Here is a 25348-nt window from a genome sequence, read left to right on the forward strand (position 1 = left end):
CCAAATATCTATAATGCACCCAATGAAAGTTCAAGTGTTTGGTTTCTCCTTGCGGTGTCACATGACACCACAGGTCTACAAACTCTCTACGAGTAAGACACAAGCAGACACTTAACGAAGAAAGTGTGTGTTTGGTCCAGGAAACAAGAGAAAAGACTCCATGGAAAGAAATGAAACTAAAGGAGGTTTTCTGGGAGGAGCAGCATCTCTCATTGTCCATGGATTAGAGCTCATAAATGCTGTCCTTGACTCTAAAGAAGGGCCCGAGTTTTAAGGGGTTTAGTGGTACTGTTGAGTCACCCTGGTATATTTAAACTGGAATAGCAGAACAAAAAACTTTTTTTTGCAGGGCGGCCATCTCATTCCTTTTTAGGTCTGGTGTTAGCCAGGATCTTTTGATTTTACTATAATGTATATAATATACTTACATATAGGAGCCTTCAGCCACCTCTCTTCATCCACTGGTCTGTTGTGTCATTCACATTTTGCTTCCACCAACTACAGCATATAGCATGGAGGAGTGGGCCAACCTACTTAAGCCACTGGTTAACTTCACGTTGAGTGACTGCATTTAGATCGTTTACAAGAAGCATATCCGCAGACAAGCCGGTTCCCTTAAAAATCAGTGTATATTTTCTTTTACTTTGTAATTACTTTAGTGTTGTCTTTGTGTTTAGAGCCTGATGTAATAGCAGGATGCTTCTGACGTAAACTTAGGACACTTTCCATCTTTATCACATCCCATCTTCTGGCAATGCTGTTGTAAATTCCTTTTGGAGGATTTTGCCCTTCTGACTGCTGCTATTTCACAGCATACCAGATTGAGTCCATTTTAAACTGTTCCATATTAAGTTATCCTTGTTTTACTTTTTTTCTTTCTCTCCTTTCTTTCATTCTCTTTCCTTCTTTTATTCTTGCCTTCTTTCATTTTTGTCTTTTCTTCTCTTTCTGACCTCCGTTCCTTCCTTGTTTCTTGCCCCTTCTTTTTTCTTTCTCCCTTATTTCTTTCTCTTTATTTCTTTATATTTTAAGCCTTCTTTCTTTAACTTTCCTCCTTTGATTTTTTCCTTTTTGCCTTCTTTCATACTTTCCTTCTTGCCTCCTTTCTTTTTATTTCCTTCTTTCTTGCCTTCTTTCATTCTTGCCTTTCTTCATTTATTCATTTCCTGCTTTCCTTTTTGCCTTCCATCCTTCTTTCCCTTTCCTTCTTTCTTGCCCTCTTTCTTCTTCAAAGGCAAGAGGCTTCCATCCAATGCCGAACTAAATTGTGTTTTTAGGTCTGTGTTAACCAAGACCTTTTGATATTATTACAATTAAGTGTATAACATAGTTAATTATAGGGGTTTCAGCCAGACGTCATTTACAAGTCTGTGATTGGTGTCATTCACATTTCTATCCCCCACTCCAGCATGCATTAAGGGGCAATGCGTCGCCCACCTGACTTCACTATGAGTTACAGTATGTTTTCCTTTCACAAGGACCAAATCCACACACAAATTACTTCCCCTCACTGCTAAGGAATACTATGGTAATGTGTGTGTTTTTTTGAAGACCAAAATAACAATTTTTCCTATGGCATATTATTTTTTGAGTGATGAGGGCCAGGCATATTCCCAAAGTTTTGCAAAAACCATGACAAAACAAGAATTGCCAGAAGTGTGGTGGTCAGCACCAAAAACCGAATAGCTTTGCCAATGTTTGTTAGAGGGTGGCGGTCGATCAGCAACTCCGGTGCAATCTGTAGAAATTTCAATCATTACAGGTCTTTTGATGGTGCAGTGTAGAGGTAGGTACATGGAATGAAGAGCCCATCTTCTCTAGAGAAACTACAGCTGTAAGATGAAAGGATGCAGGGTCTTATGGGTTACCTTTGCCAGTGACTTACTTCACTGAATTACATTTCTTGTTTTGCTCCCTTCCCCCACCTACCATGAGGAATTTGTATAAAGTGCTTTAAGGTTAACCATTGTGTTATGCAATCAAATGATGGACGGAATGCTAAATGAATCATACATTCACCACCAGTCAAGAGATCTGGGTTAAATCCATTCTTCTTTTGCTCACCATGCCACCCCAGTTTAGACCAAGACATATGCAATTCAGTCTTGACCCTGTTCCTCATGGAAACGGTCCAGACCGAACTGCCAATCCAGGTTCTCCCCAGATTGGAAACAAGCATCCTGAGACCAGTTTCGGGTTATTACCCCTCATCAGCCAGCTGACGAGGGGTGATGCCCCCAAACCGGTCCAGGATGCTTGTTTCTGGTACAGGGAGGACTTGGCAGTTCAGACTGGACTGTTACCATGAGGAACAGGTTTAAGACTGATTTGCATACGGCTGGGTCCAAACTGGGGCGGTGTGGTGAGCCAGAGAATGCTCGATTAAACCCAGATCTTTGTGACTGGGGGGTGAATGTTTGCATTGTTCAGCATTTCGTCCATTGTTTGTTGCTTTTGCTTACATTTTTTTTATTTACAAAAACCACACATGAAGTGGTGGCAGTCTGCACATGGTATTAAGCTCTGATGTGCTGTGGTTATTTCTTCTTCAAGAACGTATAGTTGTAAAGTCCGTTTTTGTGCATAGCTTCAATAAGTAGTTCAAAGAAGGGTATTTGGCTTCTAAGGCTATGTACTTCCTCTTAAGGATTGTTCTGCTGAGGTCTAATCCACAAGGAAAGAGTCATTATGACGAAAGGGTGGGTGAGAGTATAATGAGAAGAAAAAGGCATATTTTTAGGTCACAGCCTACCATACAGCGCAGATGTGTGCTATGCGAAAGACATCTTGGGGTGTTCCAGATGTTGACCTGGGAATGCATTCTGCCTGTCACTTGCCATTGGCTTTGTGGTTTGTAACTCACATTTTCTTGCTTAATTGCTGCCTTTATTTGCTTTAGGCTGTCCAGGTTTAATTTGTCCCACCCGATGAGAAAGCTGTGTTCACTGTATACTTCCATGAGCTCATTTTCTGTCAACAGGCCTTTAGATCTTGTTTTTATCTTATCACGTTTGCTGGGCATTCAAAGACAGAGGTCAAAGCTGTGTTTTTGGTGGGAGTCTGGTTATTTTGCTTTCAGCTGACTTCAAAGTGAGAGCGTTTATAGGAATGAGGAATGCAGCACGGAGCCGGCTTGTGCCCTTTTTAATTTTTATTTTATACATAGCCATCTCAAAAGGTATTTTGTTCTTCATCTGCACACAACCCTTGCAAGTTTTAATCAAAATTCTTCTTTTTTGGCGAGTCCATTCAATTTGTGAAATTGCCTATTTGGGAGCAAAGTACAAAACCGAATTTCAGTGTCAGTTTCAGCCTAACAAATGGTGATCTTGGGCAATTTATACTGTTTATGGCCCATTCACTGTCAAGCACAGAATAAGATATTTTCCCAGAAAAGAGACAGCCACTTGGTAACACAATTTAACAATGTTTGGTTTTCACTTTGATGGGTCAAGCATATGCTTTATTTACGGCAACTCATTTTGGAGAGTTGGATAAGTTTAACTCCTTCAGTGCCCATGACGAGATGGTCTCGTCATGGAGCGCGGTTGCGCTGTGCCCATGACGAGACTATCTTGTCATGAACCCCGCCCGCTAATGAAAGGGCCGGCACAGGGCGGGGAAAGGGCGGGGCACTGAAGGGGTTAAAGGGACTTTTTTTTTAAGCTTTGTGTTTATGTTTACATACACCATTATTATGTATTCTGTCTGCAACTATGCCTCTTTCAGAACACATATGTTACTAGATATTAACGATTTCCTCATGTTAGCTACCTTACGGCACTTGGGCCATAATTTGGATGGTACAGGAGGTGCAGTGGAATAGGGGCAAAAGCTCTAGGAAACCCAATGAACACCGATTATTGCTATATGTTACTACTAAACAAGGAGTCAGGAGTGCTTTCTTGGTTTGTTCTTTGTAACCATTGCACCCAAAGAAACACATAGCGTACAGCCTCACTGTAATAAAAGCTGCAACCTATTGGACTTTTCTGTCTATCAACAACTTATGTTACATTTAGTGCATTTATACGGCACATTTTCATAGTTATTGTGTGGTCCTAAAATGCTTCTTAATCTGGACACACCGACACTTTGGAAAGGGCATTGTCCATTCTATAACATTAGCACTGCAACCGTTGTAAACACTATATAAATACTTATAACTTACCATATGGCATTCCATACCAAGCATTGACAAAGCCAATAAGTCTCACCTATGCAAGATCTATTGGCTTTGGCAATGTTTTCTTTAGCCATATTATACAGCAACGCTAGCTTCACTGCAGTATAACTGATTTTTCTTTTTTTTAAAGAACTAGAACGCGGGCAACGCTGGCTGTCATACAGATTTTTTTCATTACTTTCAGCCTTTTGCAACATAGCTAAACACATTTGCAAAGGCAATAAATCTCACATAAGCAAGACCTATTGGCTTTGTCGATGCTCGTTTTACTTGGAATGGGTGGATTTAGTAAAGAACCTTGGAACTAATGGGAGACAGTAAGGATTACACACACTACTGGGCGAGCATGAAAAAAGGGGGCTGAGTAAGCAGACAATGGGAGATAAAAGCATCTTGATGTGGGGGAGCGCACTCCAGCTCTCTGCGAAACACTGGCTGTGTCGTAAGCGGGCGAGTTGTAGCAACCTGATGGGGGAAGAAGAGTAGGTAATGGCCATTACATGTTAAAATATGTCAACACTGATTTACTAGAAAAGGGAATATCATTCCATTGACAGTATGATATGGCACACATGGTTGAAAGAACATGCTGAATAGGGGACATTTTCTAGGCCCATAATGCCCCACAGTGGTCAAAAGGCCTGAAGCACAACATTTTGTGAGCTACTAAGCTGAATTTTTAGTGAGCAAAAGTCATTTCCAAATGGAAATACAGCACCCTGACTCGCGGTTGACTCACCCTGGCTCACAAAATACAATTTGTCGAGAAGTGCATTTAGAATGTGTAAAGTTCAGTTATGGGCAGGAATGTGGACATTCCTGAGGGAGAAGGTAGGTGATGAGGCAATACGCTGCTACAACCTCGGACACGATTATGGGTATTCTCCCACAACTTATAAACGCCTAAAACTACACACGTAAAGAAAGTACAAAAGTAAGTGTCCTTCAAAATTGGAATAATGAAAATTCAAATAAACACAGTCTATTCCCGAAAGTTTCAGAAAGTAGACTCATCTCGTTGGCACAGAAATCCTTTGGAGGTTGCCCGAACAGCAAGACGCCACAGACGTCACTCGTGACGTAGCAAGGGTGCCATATGTCACAATGTATGGAAGGAAAATCCACCCCTAACTCCCTAATCGGTAGCAAAACCAGTCTTAACTGGCGTGCAGTGGAACCCCTTACACGCCTGGGCCCGGGTACCACTGCACATGTTGCACTTCTGTCAGCCCCGCCCTGCACTCCACTCCACACGAGGAACCGCGACCCAGAGTTAAGCCAAATTGACTGGGTGGCTCCTTAAAAACCGCAGAGCCGTGCGGCTGCCCCCACAGCCGAGATTAACATCGCGCCCTAATCGCCTCCCTGCTGTACATATGCTAATGGTTCCAGCTCGAGGGCGATTCTCAAAGCCGCTGGTGGTATCACAGCTGAGCAGGACAAAGGGCCATTCATTCCACAGCCCACAACTAGGAAGTCGGGTATTGACGTTTTCTACAGCAGATCTAAAGCAGAAGGAGCTGCGGTCATAAAAAAGAATACGAGGTGCTGGGAAAGTCACTGCGTGGGATTTTTTAAGAAAAGGGAAGGGCATATCGACATACACTATCAAAGTTGAACCTTACACAAGTTTCTGTACATTACAAATGGAATCACAGAAAAACAACAAAAAAAACAATACTTGCACATATTCCTTTAGACTTTAAAACATCCAAATTAAACGTGGACCTGGAAGGAGGGCTGAGCGAAATACCCAGACAATCATTTTCATAAATATGTGTACCTATTCCCAGTTACTAGTGGTACAGTCTTGATGCACCCATGCACCAAAAGTGATAATGTCCGCTATGAAACTGGAACTGAAAATATCTGAGCAGTTCCTGTTTCCCAGCAGCTTCCATAGAACTATCTTCAGCTATATCACAGCCCAGGGCTTGGACCAGCTAGTTCACAGGGTTTAAACGCAACTATGGAGCTGGATTACTCAGCAGTGTGCAGTGGCGGCTGGAATGGATCTGGGGTGGCGAGGCAGGGGGAGAGAGGGTAAAGGGCATACAAAAAGAAAAATACACTTACCTCCTTGTCGTTCTCGCCAACGTCGTCTCTCCTCCATGTCAGCCGAACAGGAAGCAGCCAGGCTCCCCTGAGCCAATCACAACGCTGCAATGAAGCATTGTGATTGGTCTAAGTGCTGTAGTTCTGTGCTCAGACGGGGACTGGGGACCTGGGCATGTTCTCCGCCCAAGCTGTAATGCAGCCTAGGTTGAGAACATGCAAAGTGCGCATGACTGTTTGGCCGGCCCGAGACGGCTGGCCAAAGTGTCATGTGCACTTCAGTGTGCCTACCACTCTGCCCCTGCCTTGCTCTGTGAGCAGAGCAGTACTGCCCCGTCCCCATGCTGCTGCAGCCAGAACAAATAAAATGATAATAACATCAAGTTATTATCATTTTATTTTTCCTTTCTTTCATTGCTGCAAAGCAGTGGGGCGACGTTCCTCTGCCTTAGCAGAGAAGCCGCCACTGGTAATGAGTCTCTTCCTAATTGATTTCCACTTTTATTCCAGAAAACAAATCTACTGGTGCAAGGGCAGACAGCTGAACCACGGCAGTGGTCTTCACTCTTGGTCTCCTATTTCAGCTGTATATCTTTGTGCAACTGGATGAATTTCATTATTTAATGTCCTCATTTTATACAAAGATTAGCAAAGCCAATAGATCTCGGTTCTTAAAAGTTGAGCTATTAGTTTTACCATGGCTTTGTAGCAATTAGATACAAATGCATGCATCAAGATGCATGCATATGCAAGCCCAGCAATCTTGCGATGGGTTTCCAATTAAAGAAAACCCATTCCAAGATGGCTGCAGATGCAGACAAATGCATCACAACGCATGTGCATGTCAGTACTGGTGCACACACATGCGTCGTAAAGTAAGAGCAAGTATGCTTCATGATGCATGTGCATGTTGTAACTGGCAAGCACACGTGTCGTGATGGAAGCCCGTGCATGTACCTTGATGCCTGGCAGCAAATTTAATTTACTGTTCTAACACTGTGAACGCTCGTTAGAACAGTAAATCATAAAAATTAACAGTGAAAAGCAAGTTCAAATCAGCACAAGAAGGAAGTTAGCAGCAATTGCTTATGCCTCATAAAAAAATACAAGAAATTATTTTAAACATAAAACAGAGCATAAGGGGAGGAAAACCAATGTATGGGAGTGGGGGGGGAGGGGGAGAATGCCTCCCGTGAAGTCCTGTAATGGGCATCCCTCAGTGACTATTGAATAGGCCACATCCTTTGCTGAGCAAGGAGAATTGGAATGCAGCAAGACAGCACACTGTGCATAGACTTGAAAATCATCGCCGAAAGCGTCTTTCTTCTCTTTAAGGATATTATGATTGCAGACAATGAATGCACACCATCCAATCTTCCACTTGAAGGATAAAGCTTTTTGCACCAAAAACGGGTTGTATAAACATAATTCTTTGACTAACTAAAGAAAACTCTTCCTGTTCTTGGTTAATCCTTATGACTAAAGGAAACAAATCATCCTGTTTACTTTGTGAATTGTTGGGTTTCTGATTTGCACCCTGACTAGCCAGATGTACAGATGTAGGTGGATGGCAATGTCTACCTCAGTCCAGATGCGGGCCAAGACCTGCCAAACTCTTTGTGAAGAAGGGAGGTGCGGATGCTAGCCAGTAGTGAAGCAGTGTGAACTGATGCTATTTATCAATGCGTGAGGCATTTGTATAGCTTGAACCTGGCAGATAAAGCGCAAAACATTTATTCTGCACCCCTTTTTCAAAGGTAAATAAAAGCAAGCTTTGTAAAAGTGAATGGTGTGCAGAAAATCATGTTGTTGAACTACTGAGCCCTTCAAAAGAGCCAGACTAAAACCAAAAAAAACTGTGCGCTAAAATAGAAGTGATCCAGAAAGGAACGGAACTACATGTTGTAAACTATAATCTGCCCTTCTAACTAAAACGGCAAATCCATGACCGACTTTTATCAGGAGGAATTAACAATTTGCTGCCATCGGGAACTCTAACGTTTGAGATTGTTTTTTAACTCAGATGTTGAAATGCTTCACCGCTGTAATGACGGATGTACAGAAATACTTTGCCCTGATGTGAAATGGTGGATCAGAGTAAAGCTGATTGAAATCCTACGACTCCTTGGATTGGACGTTGGACTCACTTATTATTTAGTTTCTAATGTCATAGATGTCAGTGCTAACTGCGATAAAGTAGCAGACATTTACTCTAATCCCGAAACTTCTCCGCTTCTGGGTTCTTTGCCTTTAGATGACACAAAGGACAAGATAGTTGCCTTATATTCTGTAACTAAATTCATGGCCGCCTTACCACAAAACATCTGATCTGAACGTTTACCAACTAGGAAAATTTGAAGATGATTCAGAGTAGAAAACATGCTGTGCCCAGGCCCGGTTTGATAAAGAACATGACACAAGTTACTTTTAGTTCATGATGGTGGACCTGTAGTTAAGGAAGTTTTTTTTTAAGCAATTAGGGGGAAAATGCTGGTGGTTTACCAAGGAAATCTTTGTTGTGTGTGTGTAGATGGAAAAACACTGGTGGTGTTGCTAGATAGTCTGTGGTGTGTGTGTAGCCGTGAAACAGCGATGATAGTGTAGTCAGGGAATCGTGCGTGTATATTTGGTGAAACACTGGTGTGGTGTAGTTACAGAATCTTTGGTGTGTGCAGTTAAGGGGGTATTAGTAGTGGTGTAGCTAGACAGCCTGGCACGCATTGCTGGTGAAACTGTGGCATAGTCAAAGAACCTTTTTTTTCTTAAACAAATGAGAGAGAGGGTGCACAAATAAGGTAGTCCAAGAAGCCAAGCGTTGTAACTAAATGTCCTCTTTAATTCAAAATAGATTTGGGTTGATAAAAAGATGGTCAGCCAACGCGTTTCATTCCCTCAAGGGGAACTTCATCAGGGCTGTAACATGATAAAACAACATGTATATTACATATAAATCATAAGGCACAGGACTGACAACACAAATAAATGAACATAAAATATGAAAATTATAAAGACACATTTTTCAAAACATCTTATTCGTGCACCCCTCTCTCATTTGTTTATGTTTTACTGATCTGGAGCACAGTAGCGCCACTCAGCCGCTGGCGTATGGGGTTGATTGCACGACAACTATTATTCTTTCTTTGGAACTGATGTGAGGTGCGGCAAGAAGGGCCCGCCGTTGTTGCAGTTGGAATAACCTTTTTTTTCTTGTTTAGTTAGAGAAACGATGGTTGCGGTGTAGATTGACAAAAAGGTATGGAAAGTTGAGTCACTATCCTCAGAATGTAAAACTGTTAGCAGTTCCGCATTTATGTTTCATTACGACCAAACATTCATCAATTCCTTTCAGAAATAGATGCCTTTCCTGGCATCAAACCATACAACAGTGAGATCACACTGGTATATTTACTTCCTTAAAAATGAAGGCGCTGTCGTTACATGGTTGGGTTTTAGTTTTGAAAAGCTTCATCAAACAGCAACAAGCACTTCTGCTTCCAGCAGGAATGGGGATTTAAAAAAAATACTAAATGTAAATGTAAATGTAAATGTGCAGATATTTATGTAGCGCAAATCACCAACCGGTCTCTAAGCGCTTGCTTAGGGAACCCGTCCTGGTATTGCAGTGTGTTTAAGGCATTCTCGGTCGAACCCAGCAATTTTCTGTCCAGCTTCTGATCATGTGCTCCTCATTCAGAAGTTCCACTTCACTGTCTGCCAGCACACTGAAGTAATTCCAGAAGTATGCAGTGCTGTAACTATACACTTGTGGGATCTGCCTCCAATCACGTGTCTTGAAAAAAAGGGCACTGTTTACACTGGGCAAAACTGTGATTTTTTCCCCTTCTCGGACAGTGTCAACAATTGATATTTTGGGAATGCCCACAGAGGCGGCTAAGCAAACTTTAGTCCACACAAAATCCAACAGCAAGGCGGTTCAAGCAACCGCAGCGTTACATCAGTTGTAATGATTTCTGCAGGTTAGTACTTTTGCAAAAACTACAAATTGCACAGGCTCATGCACTAGGCAAAAAGAGCGGCGGTGAGGAGTACACACAATAATAAACAAGCATTTGCAATGCAATAGGTCTCACATTTGCGAGAGTTTAAGCTATTTCCGTTGTAAATGACAATGCCTTTTATATATCGGTTTTGATAATTAACACATAAATAAAATGTATTATCATTTACAATGCCAATAGCTGATACTCTTGTAAATTTGAGGCCTATTTCATTTCAAAGAAGGGGCCGCCATTGGCCCGAGCTGCTTGGAAAGTGAAAGCGCGCATGGCACGCTGAATGTTGCAGGAAAAGCACGTTGTGCCTGCAGTAGGAGAAACTCATTACAGAAAATAGTGCTTACAGACTAAATAAGACATACCATGTAACATAGGTAAAAGGGCCAGTCCTCATGGGAGGTTACAAATTAAGACAAGGCGGTACTAAGGAGGGACTAACAAGCCTATTAACGAATCAGAAGCCAGCATTTACAAAGGACAATGACACAAGCCAATGAAAAATAAGGCCACAGAGTGGACTGAGCTTCAACTCCATACTCTAATACAGCATGCTTTGCAGAGCAGCACATGCGTTGCCCAAGCTCGACCTGCAAAGGATGTGCTGTATGCATTGCCTGCTTTAAATACTTAAAAGGAGGTAGCGTTTTTTGGTTTGAAAAGGAATGCAAGGTGCTTGGGAGAGTGTGCCTTTAGTTAGGCGGGCCTCACCACTGCATGAGTATGTGCTGGGAGAAGGGAAGAGGAACTGGAGTAATGAAGATTACAGAAAAGTAATCCAGACATTCCATAAAGCGATGGCTCGATGTTAGGAGATCTGAAACCAGAACTACTGTAATGCATAATAGTAGTTTTTCTATACCTCAAATTCAGCTGGGAAGCCATATGTTGTTGCGCATTGATCAAGGATAAAGTCAGGGACCAGAGCAGGGGGAACATTTCACCTCGGTGCACATCAGCAAGGTAGAGGAACAGCTGGAGCTTCGAGGCAGAAGACCAGGGACTCTTCTCGGGCAAATCAAGGCAAATGTCATGTATATGTTTTCCCTAGTGATTACTATAGGACTCATAGTGAGCTCCTTACATGGATATTAAGAAAGCCCTAGGCAAACGAGCAAAGATATCAGTAAGCACTCTTAATGCACAGTCTTTTAGTGGTCTGTAAGTTTTTACAGAAAAGTAGTATGACCGACCAGGTCAGTAATAAGACGTCACAACAACCCCCAGGAAAGAAATAGGTTTAATTTACTATAGAGTTCCACAGTAAATCAGCATATAAAGATTTATGGGCATCTTATGTGAACTGTGCTTCCCACAAAATAGTTTTCTATGGGTTGGGCGGGCAAATACACTTATTTTTTGGTTAGCCTTAATGCCAGTGCCCGGATCTGAACGCTGACGACCAGCACCTACAGAGCTCGACCAATGCCACACATTTTTAGCTCTATGGAAGCCTTATCACCTTTGCTATCTTCAGAACCTAGCTGAAAATTACACAGATGTTTGCACTTTTCCTATCTATGATGATGAAGTAATACTGCCATGCTAACAATAACATTAAAACTACCAATAATATTATTTACAGTTCAACCTGTAGCACATCAATACCAAGTGCTGCATCTGTTGTCAACAATTTTTTTCTTAATTGCTTTTATAATGAACCTAGATGCATTCACTCCATGGCACTAAGCTGTCTCCCATGATGTTTGCAAAATCTAGGAAACTGAACATTAATGAACCACACATCCTTAATTCATTACCTAGGACTTTAATGATGACAATACAGATCAGAACTTTTCATCTTTAAAAGACAGCAATTATTGCATCCGAAATAGGCAGCACTGAATGGAGACGTGGACAAAAGCAAAACACGCAGAGGAATGAGAATAGGGAAGAAGGTGTCAATATGTAAAAAGGCATTGGAAAAGGCAAAAATCGGAGGAGTGGTAAAGTCAAAGGAAGCTGGGATGGAACAGGAAGGATCGAAAAAGAAGTCAACGGAGAAATACATGGAAGGGTGACAAAGAAAGTACAAGGAAAGTGAAGAGGTAAACGAGAGATTAGAATGTAAAAAATGAGGAAAGGGAAGAAGACAAGGTGAGCTGATGAGGATGCAAAGGTGAATAGATGAAAAGGGAAGGAAAAGAGAAAAAGCAAATGAGCACAGTGTATGTAAGTAAAGTAAAAATAAAAAAGAGTGGAAAAAGGATGGCACAGTATGGTGCAAATTCTATATCTGCAACTATTAGCGAGACTAAAAAATAAAAAGGTGCCCTTTTGGAGTGGGAATCGCGCAAAACATTCAAGAGCATACAGGTTTAGGTATCTGGTATTTAATGAAGAACAAGAAAACTAATTTGGGAGCTAAAGATTTAAATTGTTAAAACAATCCGATGGCCACGAAAAAAACCACAATTTGCAAATCTGTCAACTTGCATCTGCAGTTTCCTAGAGGAAAGGTCTAAGGCTCAGATTTGTAACTGAGCATTTGTTTATAGTTTCCCAATCTTCCTTCCATACAGAAGCGTCACTTTAGAAAGAGACGTCATTACTGGGGTCGAGGCAACACTGATTTACATATGGTTTGTTCCCATCTCTAGTGGTGCAATGAGTAAACAAATGATGGCTAGAAAGGCAGCCAGATAGCTTAGTTTCACTTCAGCAGTCCACCTATCACTAAGCATCTGACTTTTTAAAATCCGGTTTAACAGGTTTAGCAGTCTGCTAAAAGTCTTGTGAATAATACACAGTGGGCTTTGGGTCAACCTCCTTCAACCACTGGTTTCTTCTACTCGCTCCTTTTAGCCATTGGCTGGCGACAGGGTCAATCACCACTCTGATCAGCCAATAGGAGTCATTCTGTCTGACCATCATATAGTGTATTATTTCGCCTCGTAGGGAGTTCTTCAATTGCAATGCACAGAGTGCATTACTTTCAGGGCCAGCAGCTGGCAAGGACTCCTTACCTATTGGAGACTTTCTTGAAAACATGGCATCCTCCAATAAAAAAAAAACATTCCAAATGATGGCCACACAATTTATTTAAGTTTCATCCATTTAATATAATGTAAATGTGCAGTGATATTTTTTCCAGAAAATACTTTACGTGCAATGGAACACTAACCCCCCCCCAAAAAACACATGACTGTGTCCACCAGTAAATTCTACCCCAGAATAGTAGCTGATGGAAGCAACCAGCACACCAGCCTGTGGATAACAGTCCTTTATTTAATATTCTCAAGATTAGATGCTGCTTAGAGAGACATCAACACTCAAATTCCTTTTTTCACAGGGGGCTTTGATTAGTGGGATTAACCACGATGTTAGTTGGCCTACTTTTATCCATAGCGCACTTGGACCCAGAGCCTTGAACTACTAAAGGGTACAAGAAGGACACAATTTTTCTAGATGATTGTCTACGCCAATTTAAAGTATCTTAAGAAATTGAGTGCTCTAATCTTTACTGCATTTGGTTGGCTGTTTACGTTTGATTCTGCTTGGGAATTGTCTTTATGTAAACATTTTTTTTTTATTTGGCATTTTGACTAGCAATGTAGTGATTGCCAGAACCCCATCTCTCACTGGAAGTTTCACGCCTTGAAATGTGATCCAGTGGTAAACTGTGGAGAAGAACTCAATGCAAAGGCCCCTCCGGCTGACCCTGAGGGAGCGACACCAGCACATCTGTAACTCTAATGCAGGGAAACTCCTGCAGATGGAAACCTATTCATTCAGGGCACCATTAATACAACGGTCTCCATGTACAAATGTGTGTAGGTAGAACTTCTATAGTTCAATACAGCAACAGTACACTGGGAAGGAGATAGGGGTGTGCAAGATAAGATGATGTGCAAGAAGGAAGCTAATGCAATCAAAGGATGGCCTAGGATCCGGCAGCTGCAGAGGTTTGTAGGAGAGGCTCAGAGGTGGAGGGAACTTGGAGTGCGGGGATATGGTTAAAGCACAAAATACTGTGAGGAGACTGATTTTGGTAACTGAAAAGTTACATTGAGATGAAGAGCGGCATTAAAAGCGACAACCTGTGTTTCTGGGCAAATCACTTAATCTACCCGTGCCTAACCAAAAAAAAATAAAATGAATGTGTGTCCTCATGTAACGTAACTGGTGCTATGTAAAGCGCTCTGGTACCCGATTGAATTCGGGTCAAGTTTGCGCTATATAAAACTCTGGAAAAAAAAAAACCTGAGCTCCTATGAAGTCTGGCATTAGCCAAGACCTTTTGATTTGAATACAAATATATATAGCCCTCTACATCTATTGGTGTTTAGTCTCAATCACATCTTTCTACAATCCAGTACAGCATGGAGCAAAGAGTTAACACACTTCTGCCATTGTCTGACTTCACTATGAGTGAGTGCTTTCTGCTCTTTCTCAAGGAGAAATCTGCACACAAAATTAGTACTTTCATTCTGCGCCAGAAACTTCAATGACAATATGTGCTTTTTGAGGCCAACAATATTTTTGCTTTTAACCATTGTGTTTTTATACTGGTGAGGTCCCAGTAGCTTCCCCAAAAATACAGTTTTACAAAAACCATGACTAAAAAAACAAGCGTTAACTGACAGCTAACGCCAGACCTACAGACTTTGTCAGTGTTTGCTTGAGAGATGGCGATTGTTGAATAACGACTGGTATTGAGTTCAACACTCCCACATCGTAGAAGAAGAAATCACTGCATTCGGCATTTCCTTTCCAAACTTCCAGGATTTTTAGCTGCTATTGTTGCAGCAACCGGTTTAGAAAGTTGTACAGATGGCTTGAGCTTGGTTGCCAGGAATGCTGGGTGACGGTTGCAGACAGCTTTCGACAAGATGCAGCAGTTCTTAAATATGAAGTGGATGTGCAGAGGGACCCCCAAATGCACAGTCCACCTATTAACAAACACTGATCATGCTATCTCATGTAACTGAAGTACAACAAACATAAGAGATCTGACAGACTTTCCACGGATAAAGTTCACTGGTGGCCCTCCAAAACACGATGACCAAGCCGCGCCCGATGCCAGTCTCGATACAGCTTGGTGAAACGGACATTAATCAGCTGCCACTGTGGGTAGGATGCACCCTTGATCCAGCAAACCTGATCTGCGGGGCAATACCCAACTGGAGCGCACCTATGATGGACTCAAAAATGTGGAAACCCTTGGGAGTGAAAGTACAGGGTCAGCGAAAAGGGCCGCACAGAGAGTGAATGTGAATTCTTGGGCAGGAATTTAGAAAACAGTATTGTCTTTTGAATCTAGACAAGAATGTGAAGGTGTTTGGGTGGGACCTTTACTCATGGATGACAGAAACTCATTTATGGATGAAACCTACAGTTTGAAAATCGTTCATAATGTGTACACTAAATTACCACCAACTCGCATACCTTAACGGTCTGTTTCCCCATTGCACAAAAACAGAATGACATGTACACGATGTGCATTTCTTTCACACCATCTACATCACCGTCTTAAAAAAATATACTTATTTAGTGACCTATGGACAAAGCACATGCACGTGTGCCTATCAAATAACTCGTGCTTAAAACAAAGGAAAAGCTAGCAACAGCCAACAAAAAAACCAAAGCACAATGGAACACACATTTGTATAAACAATCAAGAATAAACGAACACTAACAAAACCTAAAACTATACTTTTCCACAACATTTTGTATCTTCCCTGAATTACTTGAGGTTTTCACAGCCGTTGCACGGCTGGTTTCTTAATATGCCCGGAAGGTAAAATGGCTTTCAAAGCCATAGCAACCCAGCGCAGGTGTAACTCACGCTTCATCAGATATTGCACAGTGGTGCAAAAAATAATTTGTGGCAGCACTTTATCCCTTTTTTGTTTCTACTCTCTCGGCTCTTGCATCTGATTTGTTCCTTCAGCTTCTCCCACAACCTTTACACCAGAAAAGAAAATTGGAGGGCTAATGGTTGTTGTCAGTTCTTGTGTGCCTCGGACAAAGAGGAGCCACGTCAAAGTGGGCAAAGTTAAGCCAACAGGTGAAGCATCCAGCAGGACTGTCAATGGTGCAGTCCTTTTATAAACTTTCCAAACCCCTGAGACCTGCCTAATACCCTACCATCAGTGTCAAGAACATTATCCATTTCTAAATAAAGTACACAAAAATAATGAATGGGATAGTTATTTATATCTCTAGTCCAGCCTTCAATGGAGTCATACACAAGATGTTCCACCCCGATGGTAGTGTAGCAGGAAATGGAGTCACCACCGGCAGCAATAATAGCAACAGTGTGATCATGTCTGGATTGGTTGCTTGTGGAAGTGAAAGTGGAACAGTTTTCAAGTGGGAGAGGGGATGTTTGGTAGGGGTTGGGAGAAACAGATACAATTTAGGAGCGTCCTAGTTCCTCAAGTACGAAAGTGAAAATAAGTTCTAGCGAGCGCGCGGAGTACAGCTGTAACATACAAGAGGAAGACTTTAACTGCACAGTACCGCATAAAGGGATTCAAAGATGGCTGCAGAACCTATATAGAAACAGCAGGCGGACGCGAGTAGGGTATGTTGAAACTTCCTACCAAGGCATTGCTTTGAAGCTGGTTAATTATTTAACCAACCGGTGTTAAGCATCCTCCCCAAGAGTATGACCAACAGTGATAGAGCAGGGATGCAGGCCAAGGTCTCTGTATTGCTATGTGGCAGCCAATCACCAATTCAGGGAACGTGAGGGGAAAAGGGTACAGGTACAAAAGTTGGAGCAGCAATATTTTTCTTACACAACAGGCTAAAAGTGAGGCAAGTGTGCTGCACTGCCCTTCCACTGACGTAGCCTGCATAAAAGATGTATGTACAACCAGGGACTAATAAATGTGGAGGGATGGGCATTCGCCCTTTTATCTGCATGTGGTTAAAGGGAGAGGTAAAAATAGATACATATGTATGAATGTGGCATTTATATCGCACAAACGAAGTCAGGGCAGCAGAGCAGTGAACAGAAACAAAGGCCTGGGATATAATTAGACAGTATGGCCAGAAGGCAGGAGCTGCTTGTTCACAAGGGGCAGGGTGCTTTCATTGACAGGCAGGCAAAGTGTTCTATGAAGGGTTGCATCTTCAGCTCATTCCGAAACGGATGGGAGTATGGGAGCAGTCCTGATGGAAGCAGGGATATAATTTCCAGACTGAATACCCGTCTCCTGTTGTTTTTAGGTCGAGCCAGGGCAGCGCAGGCTCTGCAAGGCATGCTGTATTCAGGTATGGACTTGAAGTTCCGCCCACTCTCCGCCCATATTTTTCATTGGCTTGTGTCATTGTCCACAGTAAACGGTGGCTTTACATTGGTCATTAAGCTTAGTAGTCCCTCCTTAGTACCGCTTTGTCTTATTTTGTAACCTCCCTGGAGGACATCCCCTGTTATGCGTGTTATTACTCAGTAGGCTTTAATTACAGCCTCAAAGCACTATTTTCTCAAATAGGTTTGTCCTGCCTGCTGCTGCAAGCAGGATACACTCTCTTCTAACGCTTTAAAATCTCTAAAGCACGGGCGCCGAACACATGTGCAATGTAACAGGTCTTGTATTTGCGAGAGTTTACGCTATTGGCATTGTAAATAACAATGCCTTTTATTTATCGGTTTTAAAAACAACACATAAATAAAAGGCATTGTCATTTACAATGCCAATAGTTCAAACGCTCATAAGTGCGAGACCTATTTCATTGCAAATGCTTGTTCTTTTCTGCATTTTTTCATCTCTAGTCTTGTGGTGTTATGGTTGGGACGGTGTCAAGAGCCACAGGGGATGGCGAGCCCGCCATCGAGCTAGGCTGGGCACGATGGCCTGTGAAGGTGATACAGCTGGTCAGATGTACTGCCCATCCTGGCCACCCATCATCTTTGCTGATTGGCACAAATCTCTTCAGAGCCTTTGGGCCCTGAACTTTTCCGTACACGAATGTGACTGCAAAGCCAATGGAATCCTGTTTGCAAACACTAGACTGCTGCTGTAACATCCTACCGAAACTGCAAGCATCTCTGCTTTACGCCCTGAAAACAGAGTGCAGAAAATGAACTACAACAAGGCTCAAAATAAGACAACCCCAAAGCGAGATTTAAAATAATTGTGCTGGTATTTAATTAAAATAAATGGTTAATTTTAGACCATAATTTAAAAACGCAGATCCTTTTATAAATCAGGTCCATAATATCTCATTATGAAAAGCAGAAGATGTAGGAGGTGCTAAAACCTAGCTTTTTTCAGCTGTAGGGTTTTTTTGTACTGGGCTATTGTTGATCGGACAATCTAGCGCCAGGAGAACTGATGGCAATCACACGTGTCTACAAAAATAAACAAATAAATAATCCCCGCTGGCGTATTATGCTTATATGACTGCCAATCTAAAGGATCCCGCTACTTGCGACAAAGCCATTAAAAAGGGAGAGGGCACTTTTTATACGATTAATGTACACGGCTAGAATGGATCCTTCTCCCACCCGCTTGCCGAAACCTCACAGAAAGTTCATCTCATATTTAAAGAGAAATCAGCTTTTCCATAAAGGCCTATCACTCTTCGACTGATCCGGAGCTGCACCCCCCCCCCCCAACCTACCCCCAGCGCCTGGAGACCCTCATGGGTGAGTAGCGCGCTTTATAAACCCCCAATTGATTGCTGATTAAAACATCATCACCATGTAACTGTATCGTAAACTAGACTATGTTTATTCATGTTGAAATTCCTCAACTTCCCACATTAATACATTTAAAATCCAAAGAGTGGGAGTCTGAACGCACCGTAGAACAAAGAGGGTTTGTAGCTCTTTTTTGCCTTAATAGCCCCAATCTGTGTGACCCACAACTTGATTACACCTTACATCCCTTTCATTAAAGGTGTGCCCGAAATCTCTCATGCCAGGTCTTCAGAAAACCTGTGAACCTGCCGCACCAGTTAAGTTAGGTGATAAAAACAACTGAAAACACACCCTGCTCCTAAATTACTTTGCAGGTTTTTAGGTCTTGCTCCACAATGCAAGTGCATGGGAGACCTATTGCTATCAATTCTCTATAAAATACACAGACTTTAGCTTCCCACAAAGTATTTTTCTCTCACATTATGCTATTGGCAGTTTGGTGCATCATTCCGCCTTCCACAAAGTGCTTGCATTGCAATGCACAAGAGACTGTTTCACATCACAGCAAGGAACTGAATATTCACATATACGATTATTTATAATATATGGGCCTTGTAAACAGAAAATCTTTTAGCTGGTATTGTTTTTTCCCTGCAGCAGGCTTTATTTAAGTTAGGAGACAAAATGCAAGTCAGACCGGTTTGCTTTGCTATTTAAATGATGAGAGCTCACACAACCTTGCCAAGAGAGTTCTGCATGTCACTTTTTATTACAAAACACTTTTCTAAAAACTGTTCAATGATTTAAAACATCTGAAGTCCATGAGCTGCTGAGTACAGCCATAAGCACGTCACGTTTGCAAAGGCTGAGTTGTTACACGAGGATAGTAAATTATTGAAGAAGTCATCAACAGGGTAATTTGACACCTTGTTTGTTTTTGTGTCCAGTTAACAAGCAGCAGGAAGTTCTTAGCCACAGAATGTCAGTGAAATCCACTACACCTGCTGGCAGGCCTCAGCATCGGGTGCAAGACCCGGCCTGCCCAGCACCCGTGACACACCCCACCAAATTTCACAACTGTGATTACAAGCAATTACGTAGGTGAGATACTAGGAGTGGTTCGGGTTTGGCTCGGCAGAAAACTGCGTGAAGTTTTCGAAGGTTGTTACATTTTACAAATGCGCATTACACAAAAAGCCAATTAGCGCAATTGAACATTTATCACTTTTCCTTTTATCAAATGAAAACATTTTAATTGAAAGATCCACTGGCAAAATGGCTCCAGTTCTAGCAATGGATGGATTCACTGCCCACTCGCTTTGTGTGATACACGCTATGCAACAGTTTGCGCAGTCCATGAACCTGAGGTAGACAGGTAAAGCAAAGTTCTCCAGATGCTTCCCCCTTCGCCCTAGGGAGATGCAGAGACCTTTGTTATCAAAAGCGGGTAATGTGTCCAATACTGCTACTTCTAGCATAATATTAAAATTGTAATTGCATTTATATAGTGCTTACTACCCCTGATGACGCATCAAAGAGCTGTTCGGCAAGTAGCACGCTACTACAGAACCCAAAAAGGATTAGTGGTGAGTTAGTAGAGGGAAATATGACATTTGTTTGAGTGGTGGATATGTGAGTCTGTTTTTTGGGCTGGAAAGAATAGTGGAGGGGTAGAAGAGGGAGGAGGTTTGCATTTATATAGTGCTTGGTGCTCCTGATGAGGCATCAAAGCGCTTATAAACATTTTAGCTGATCAGTACGGTCACATGGAAGAGAGCATAGATGTTCCACCATTGGGAACATTTGTTGCAGATGAACAAACATTATGCACTGCCACGTTTCCTTTTACAAAAGGCATGTGGCAGTGCATGTATGATGACCGCCATCCCTTTCTTCGTGCAGAATCTGATGAGGGGGGTATAAATCTCCCATATCTCACAGATATGAATTGACGTTGGGATGAATGGGGACCCCATGAAGGGTTGGGTATCTCATGAAGGGTTGGGGAGCCCCTCTGCTGCAGGAAACTGCATTACACTCCTGCGCTCAGATCAGATGTATGATTTCCACGCGTCACAATGAACATTTTAAAGCTGGTGCATGCAGGACCCTCCCTGTGGTTTGCACCGAAAAAGAGACAAAAGACAATGCCATGACTGACTTAGCATGAAAAATAGCAGGGCTGCAACGGAGATATGTACTGACCCATGGCAGAACAATTGCACCCAGGAGCCACTCTACATGCTAAAGGTGTAGGTAAAATTGGATACACCGCATGTCAAGCTGCCATGTAGTTACCCTCAAGGAGCTCCATTTTTTTTTTTTTTTTACCATACCTGGCTGGATTTTGAGAAAAAAAGGCAGGAAAACAACAGAGTGTGGGGCTAGACAACCTTAAATAAATATGCCATTCAACTGTCATGTAGTTGAGCTTTGATGGACTCTAATTTGGTAACAATAAAAGTCCTGGGAATGGGAACGCAGATGGGAAGCTAAAGTCTGAAAAATAGTGTAGAATACATTGAACTTCTTTGGGTGCACGCTTCCCGAAAGGAGTCTGTATGTCAGCTTCATACCATCACCTTTTATGGGTAACTAGTCTAGCTAACAACCTCACTCACTCGTTCAGCTGTATCACAAGTCTTCTATCTGCCATTCGCGGGCCAGAGTGTGCAAAAACACAGTCATGAATACACAAATGGTATTCTGCCATAAGACCTGCCCCCTTCTCCTCGGTCACCGAGGGCAGGCATACACAAAGTACCTGGCCAAAGGCCATAACCTAGCGGTCTCCATGGGATATGACCCAAGGCGATGCGGAGTTGAGTTGAGACCAGGGTCAGCGCTTAAGGTATACCATCACACAAAAAATTCACTAAAAAACTGATTAAGAGACATATGAGTCTCACTCTCGTCATATCACCTGCGAACCAACAATATAAAAATAATCTTTTAAAAATGCAGATGAATGGACATTATGGTTTACGATTCAAAACCTAAAAATAACTGATACGTGATATTCATGGGTAGCTACGTAACAATGTGCCCCTCCCAAAATACTGAACATTTCAAATCAATAAATTGCAGATAGACAATCCAAAGCTAAATTCTTCTCAACTAAATCTGGGCAAAAGCGTAATCTCATGTAATTTTTGCTATTCCCCAATAAGGTTGTTACACGAAATACCAGAGATTACGCCATTATCCCACATTGTGTATTTAGATGTCATCTGGGTAAAAATCTTATAATCAGAGCACAGAAACAAACAAACCAAACGTGAACGATTTTTGTTCATGTCACAGGCGAGTTTTTGCAATTTGTGAGCGTGAAATATTTTCTGTGATACAAAATAGAGCAAAATACTTCATCTGCATTTTGCATAATAATACGTATTTTTGGGGGCATTTTGAGTTATGCATGAATTTTGCCCAGGCCTGTTCTAAACCTGAAGTACAGCAAGCTTCTTTGTGGGGAAAGCTGTTGACATGTTGTTAGGACAATCCGAAATTAATATATTTGGTGGGAGAACTTAAAGGGTCATCTGGTGAATGATGTCACGATAGGTCTCAAAACCCCAGCTGATCTCAAACAGCGCAACATTCTGGAACGCCTACTGTTGGGGATTGTTGGAGAAGCAGGTCTGGGCAAAGAGAACAGTTTTTCTTTCTCTACAGTGGATGGAACCTATGCACTTCAGCAAAGCACAGCGGTGAAGCGATAGGGCGGTTACCTTTCCTGAGCAACTCCTGCAGGCTCTCCACACTCTGATTCAAAACTGCCCAGATCTCCTCTTCTTGCAAAGGTCCTCCTCGAACTTCCAGTGCCTCTGCCAGTGACACGTGCATATTACCTGTAGACAAACACCAAATGGTTAGAGCGGGCAGCCATCTTGGATACACATACAAAGGCAAATCTTAACAGGAAGCTTACAGAGGAAGGTCTCCTTCATTCAGTCATGTTTCAATAACACCCACTGACCATGTAGACGATCCCCATCTAGATTCATGCAAATATATCACCAAAGCAGATTATGAAAACATGGAATAGATTTGGTTTTTATTAAACAATGTTGCCTATCTCTATTTCTGTCCAGATCAGTGAAATACATCAGGAAGCACAGCAGAACGATCCATGCAAATTCTCCGCCTGACAGACTAGGGACGCAGTTCTGTAGCACTACCAGATAATCACACGTTGCCATCTTGAGATGTCTTGGCACTTTGCTTGGCTACAGTGCGCTTTCCCTCTCAGCTGGGACCTCTTCAGAAAGGTGCCTTCAGATTACGACACAACACTCATGGCAAGATATGGAGCGCACACGCCTGCCAGACTTCCACTGAAGCTGTTGAGGTGGGTGGAAGGGTGTGTAGGCCATAGGTGAGGAGATGTGAGAGCACCTCTGGGAACAGAACTGGTGGAGGCAGATGCTAAAGGCACAGACAGGAATTCCACTTTTTCACGAAAAAAAGTCATTAAGGGCGTACCCTGACAACTGGAGAAAGCCTTTAGAGACCAACAATGTACTGTTTTTTGTTTGAAATAGTGTAATGAACAGAAAGTTGCTCACACTAGATGACAAATCGCACCACCACTTTGTTGACGAAAGGCTCCTTCACAAATGCCTTGACCTCCTCCGTTTAAAAAAACTATAGAAACACGGTGGGGTTTTGGGAAGTCTCAGTGTGGTGGCGTGGTCACCACCATGGACCCCACAGTAGCAAAGTCATATGCAAAGATTTCAAAATGTCCTCGGGACAGTTAGAGGTTGCACATACCAACTTTCTAAGCTGGGCATCTCCACAGAACATACTACGGAACATGGTAATAGGGGGTTGTCACGGGGTGCTGCATACTGAAGGGAAGAGAGACAGGGTGTCGAAAGTACAGTCACCTAGGCCAGAACAATTTAAAAACAAGCACTGGCAAAAACCAATCGGTCCGGTCTTGGCAGATTTGCATTTTCTTCCCAAACACATTCAAAAAAACAAAAAATGGAAAATGTGTAAATAAAACATAGTGGACTAGCAGCCCTCACTCTGTTTTTCAAGCATATGTGCACATGTTATCAGGCAAAAAGCATCACTCCAAGTAGAAGAAACCCTGAAGTAGGCTGACCTATTGCCCCTTTCTGTATGCTGTGGTACGTCAAAGCGAAATGTGAACGGCAAATTATGGACTCTTATTTCGTTGGATACCATGAGTCACACTTAATTTGGAAACAATGTGTCCATTGAGCAGCAAAACTGTCTCTAAGTCAGACCTAAATAATAGAGAGCCTACAAGGTGAGGAGAGACAGAAGATCAGAGTTTAAAAGGGATACGAATCACAGCAGGGGACCCATCAAGCATGGAAGTGGCCCACAGCAAGGGCAACCAACAGACCCAGCTAGATGTGACAACTTTGAGAGAAGAGATAAATATTCAAGGTCGTATTTTACACCCCAATACACAGGGAAATAAAACACATCTATAAAAAATGTCACAAGATATTTGAAAATCATATACAATTTCTGAATGTTCCAGGCAGAGACAGCTAGACATATGCAATTCCTAACCATCATCCATCCCCATGATTTTAGCCAACTCATGGTCTGATCCACATCCTCCTTGCATCTTAAAACGAATGTGGGTCCCACCTGAAACTATGAAGGCCCCACCAGAATGTTGAATAACCAGCTCCCACAAAGGGGAAGCTAGGCCCACTCAGATGTGTACCTAAATTACCAAGCCACAGGCATCCCCTGGGGGAACCCCCGGCACCCTTAAGAGAGAAGAGCCTGGGCAACCGTCCAGAGCTTGATCCCCTGGCACAGATCACGTCACTCCTCAAGGGGCCACAAGATGGCACACCCAGCTAATCAGTGGACTACAAAATAATTTTTATGTGCCCACCCCCAAACCCTTTCAAGAATTAAAGCCCCAACAATCCCATGAGGTACAAATTAATATCCAATTATATGAAACATTTTCTGCAAGTGGCCAAGTGCACTGGTATCACTGCCAATCATGAGCCCATCCCGCTCAAAAACAAAAATATTATAATATGCAATATGAAACCAACAAAAATGTTAAAGTCAAAACTACAAACAAGAAGCCAAAAGCAAACTCTAAGATCAAAAATCAGGTTCAAGTAGATGGGTAAAAGCACAAAGTTTCTTGCAGCTCCCGGCTGAAGAGCACCCAGAGTGAAGGCTGGCAGATGTGAGGTGGCAAAAGAGGACGCCTGACCCTAGCCCCCACATTAATAGGCTGGTGGGGCATGCCTAAAGCAGCCTACAGCCACTGCAACACCACCCCCACCCAGCTTCCTACCAAAGGCACACTATCAATAGCTGCGGCCGCTTCAACAGAAGGAGAAGCCCTTGCATCCATGCCCACCATTACTGTATGGTCCCTTTCAGTGCCGTCTGGCATGCTCCTATTGGTGGCCGCCTTTATAAGCTGGAATCAGACACAGGATAACAGTATGGTAAGGAGAAGTCAGGTGATCAGAAAGT

The 25348-nt window shown here is 42.4% G+C and overlaps 1 protein-coding gene across 8 annotated transcripts in view; it reads right to left on the bottom strand.

Moving 5' to 3' along the window:
- PTPN13 (protein tyrosine phosphatase non-receptor type 13) overlaps positions 1-25348 on the bottom strand; it is an 830096-nt gene that overhangs the window by 625653 nt on the left and 179095 nt on the right. For all 8 annotated transcript variants that reach the window (XM_085636547.1, XM_085636545.1, XM_085636546.1 and 5 more), the window contains exon 2: positions 22582-22701. In XM_085636547.1, coding sequence (XP_085492673.1) covers positions 22582-22696 — 115 coding nt within the window. In that variant the 5' untranslated portion in view covers positions 22697-22701. The remainder of the gene's footprint in view (positions 1-22581; positions 22702-25348) is intronic.

Source organism: Triturus cristatus, chromosome 2_1 (assembly GCF_964204655.1).
Source record: "Triturus cristatus chromosome 2_1, aTriCri1.1, whole genome shotgun sequence".
Lineage (NCBI taxonomy): Eukaryota > Metazoa > Chordata > Amphibia > Caudata > Salamandridae > Triturus > Triturus cristatus.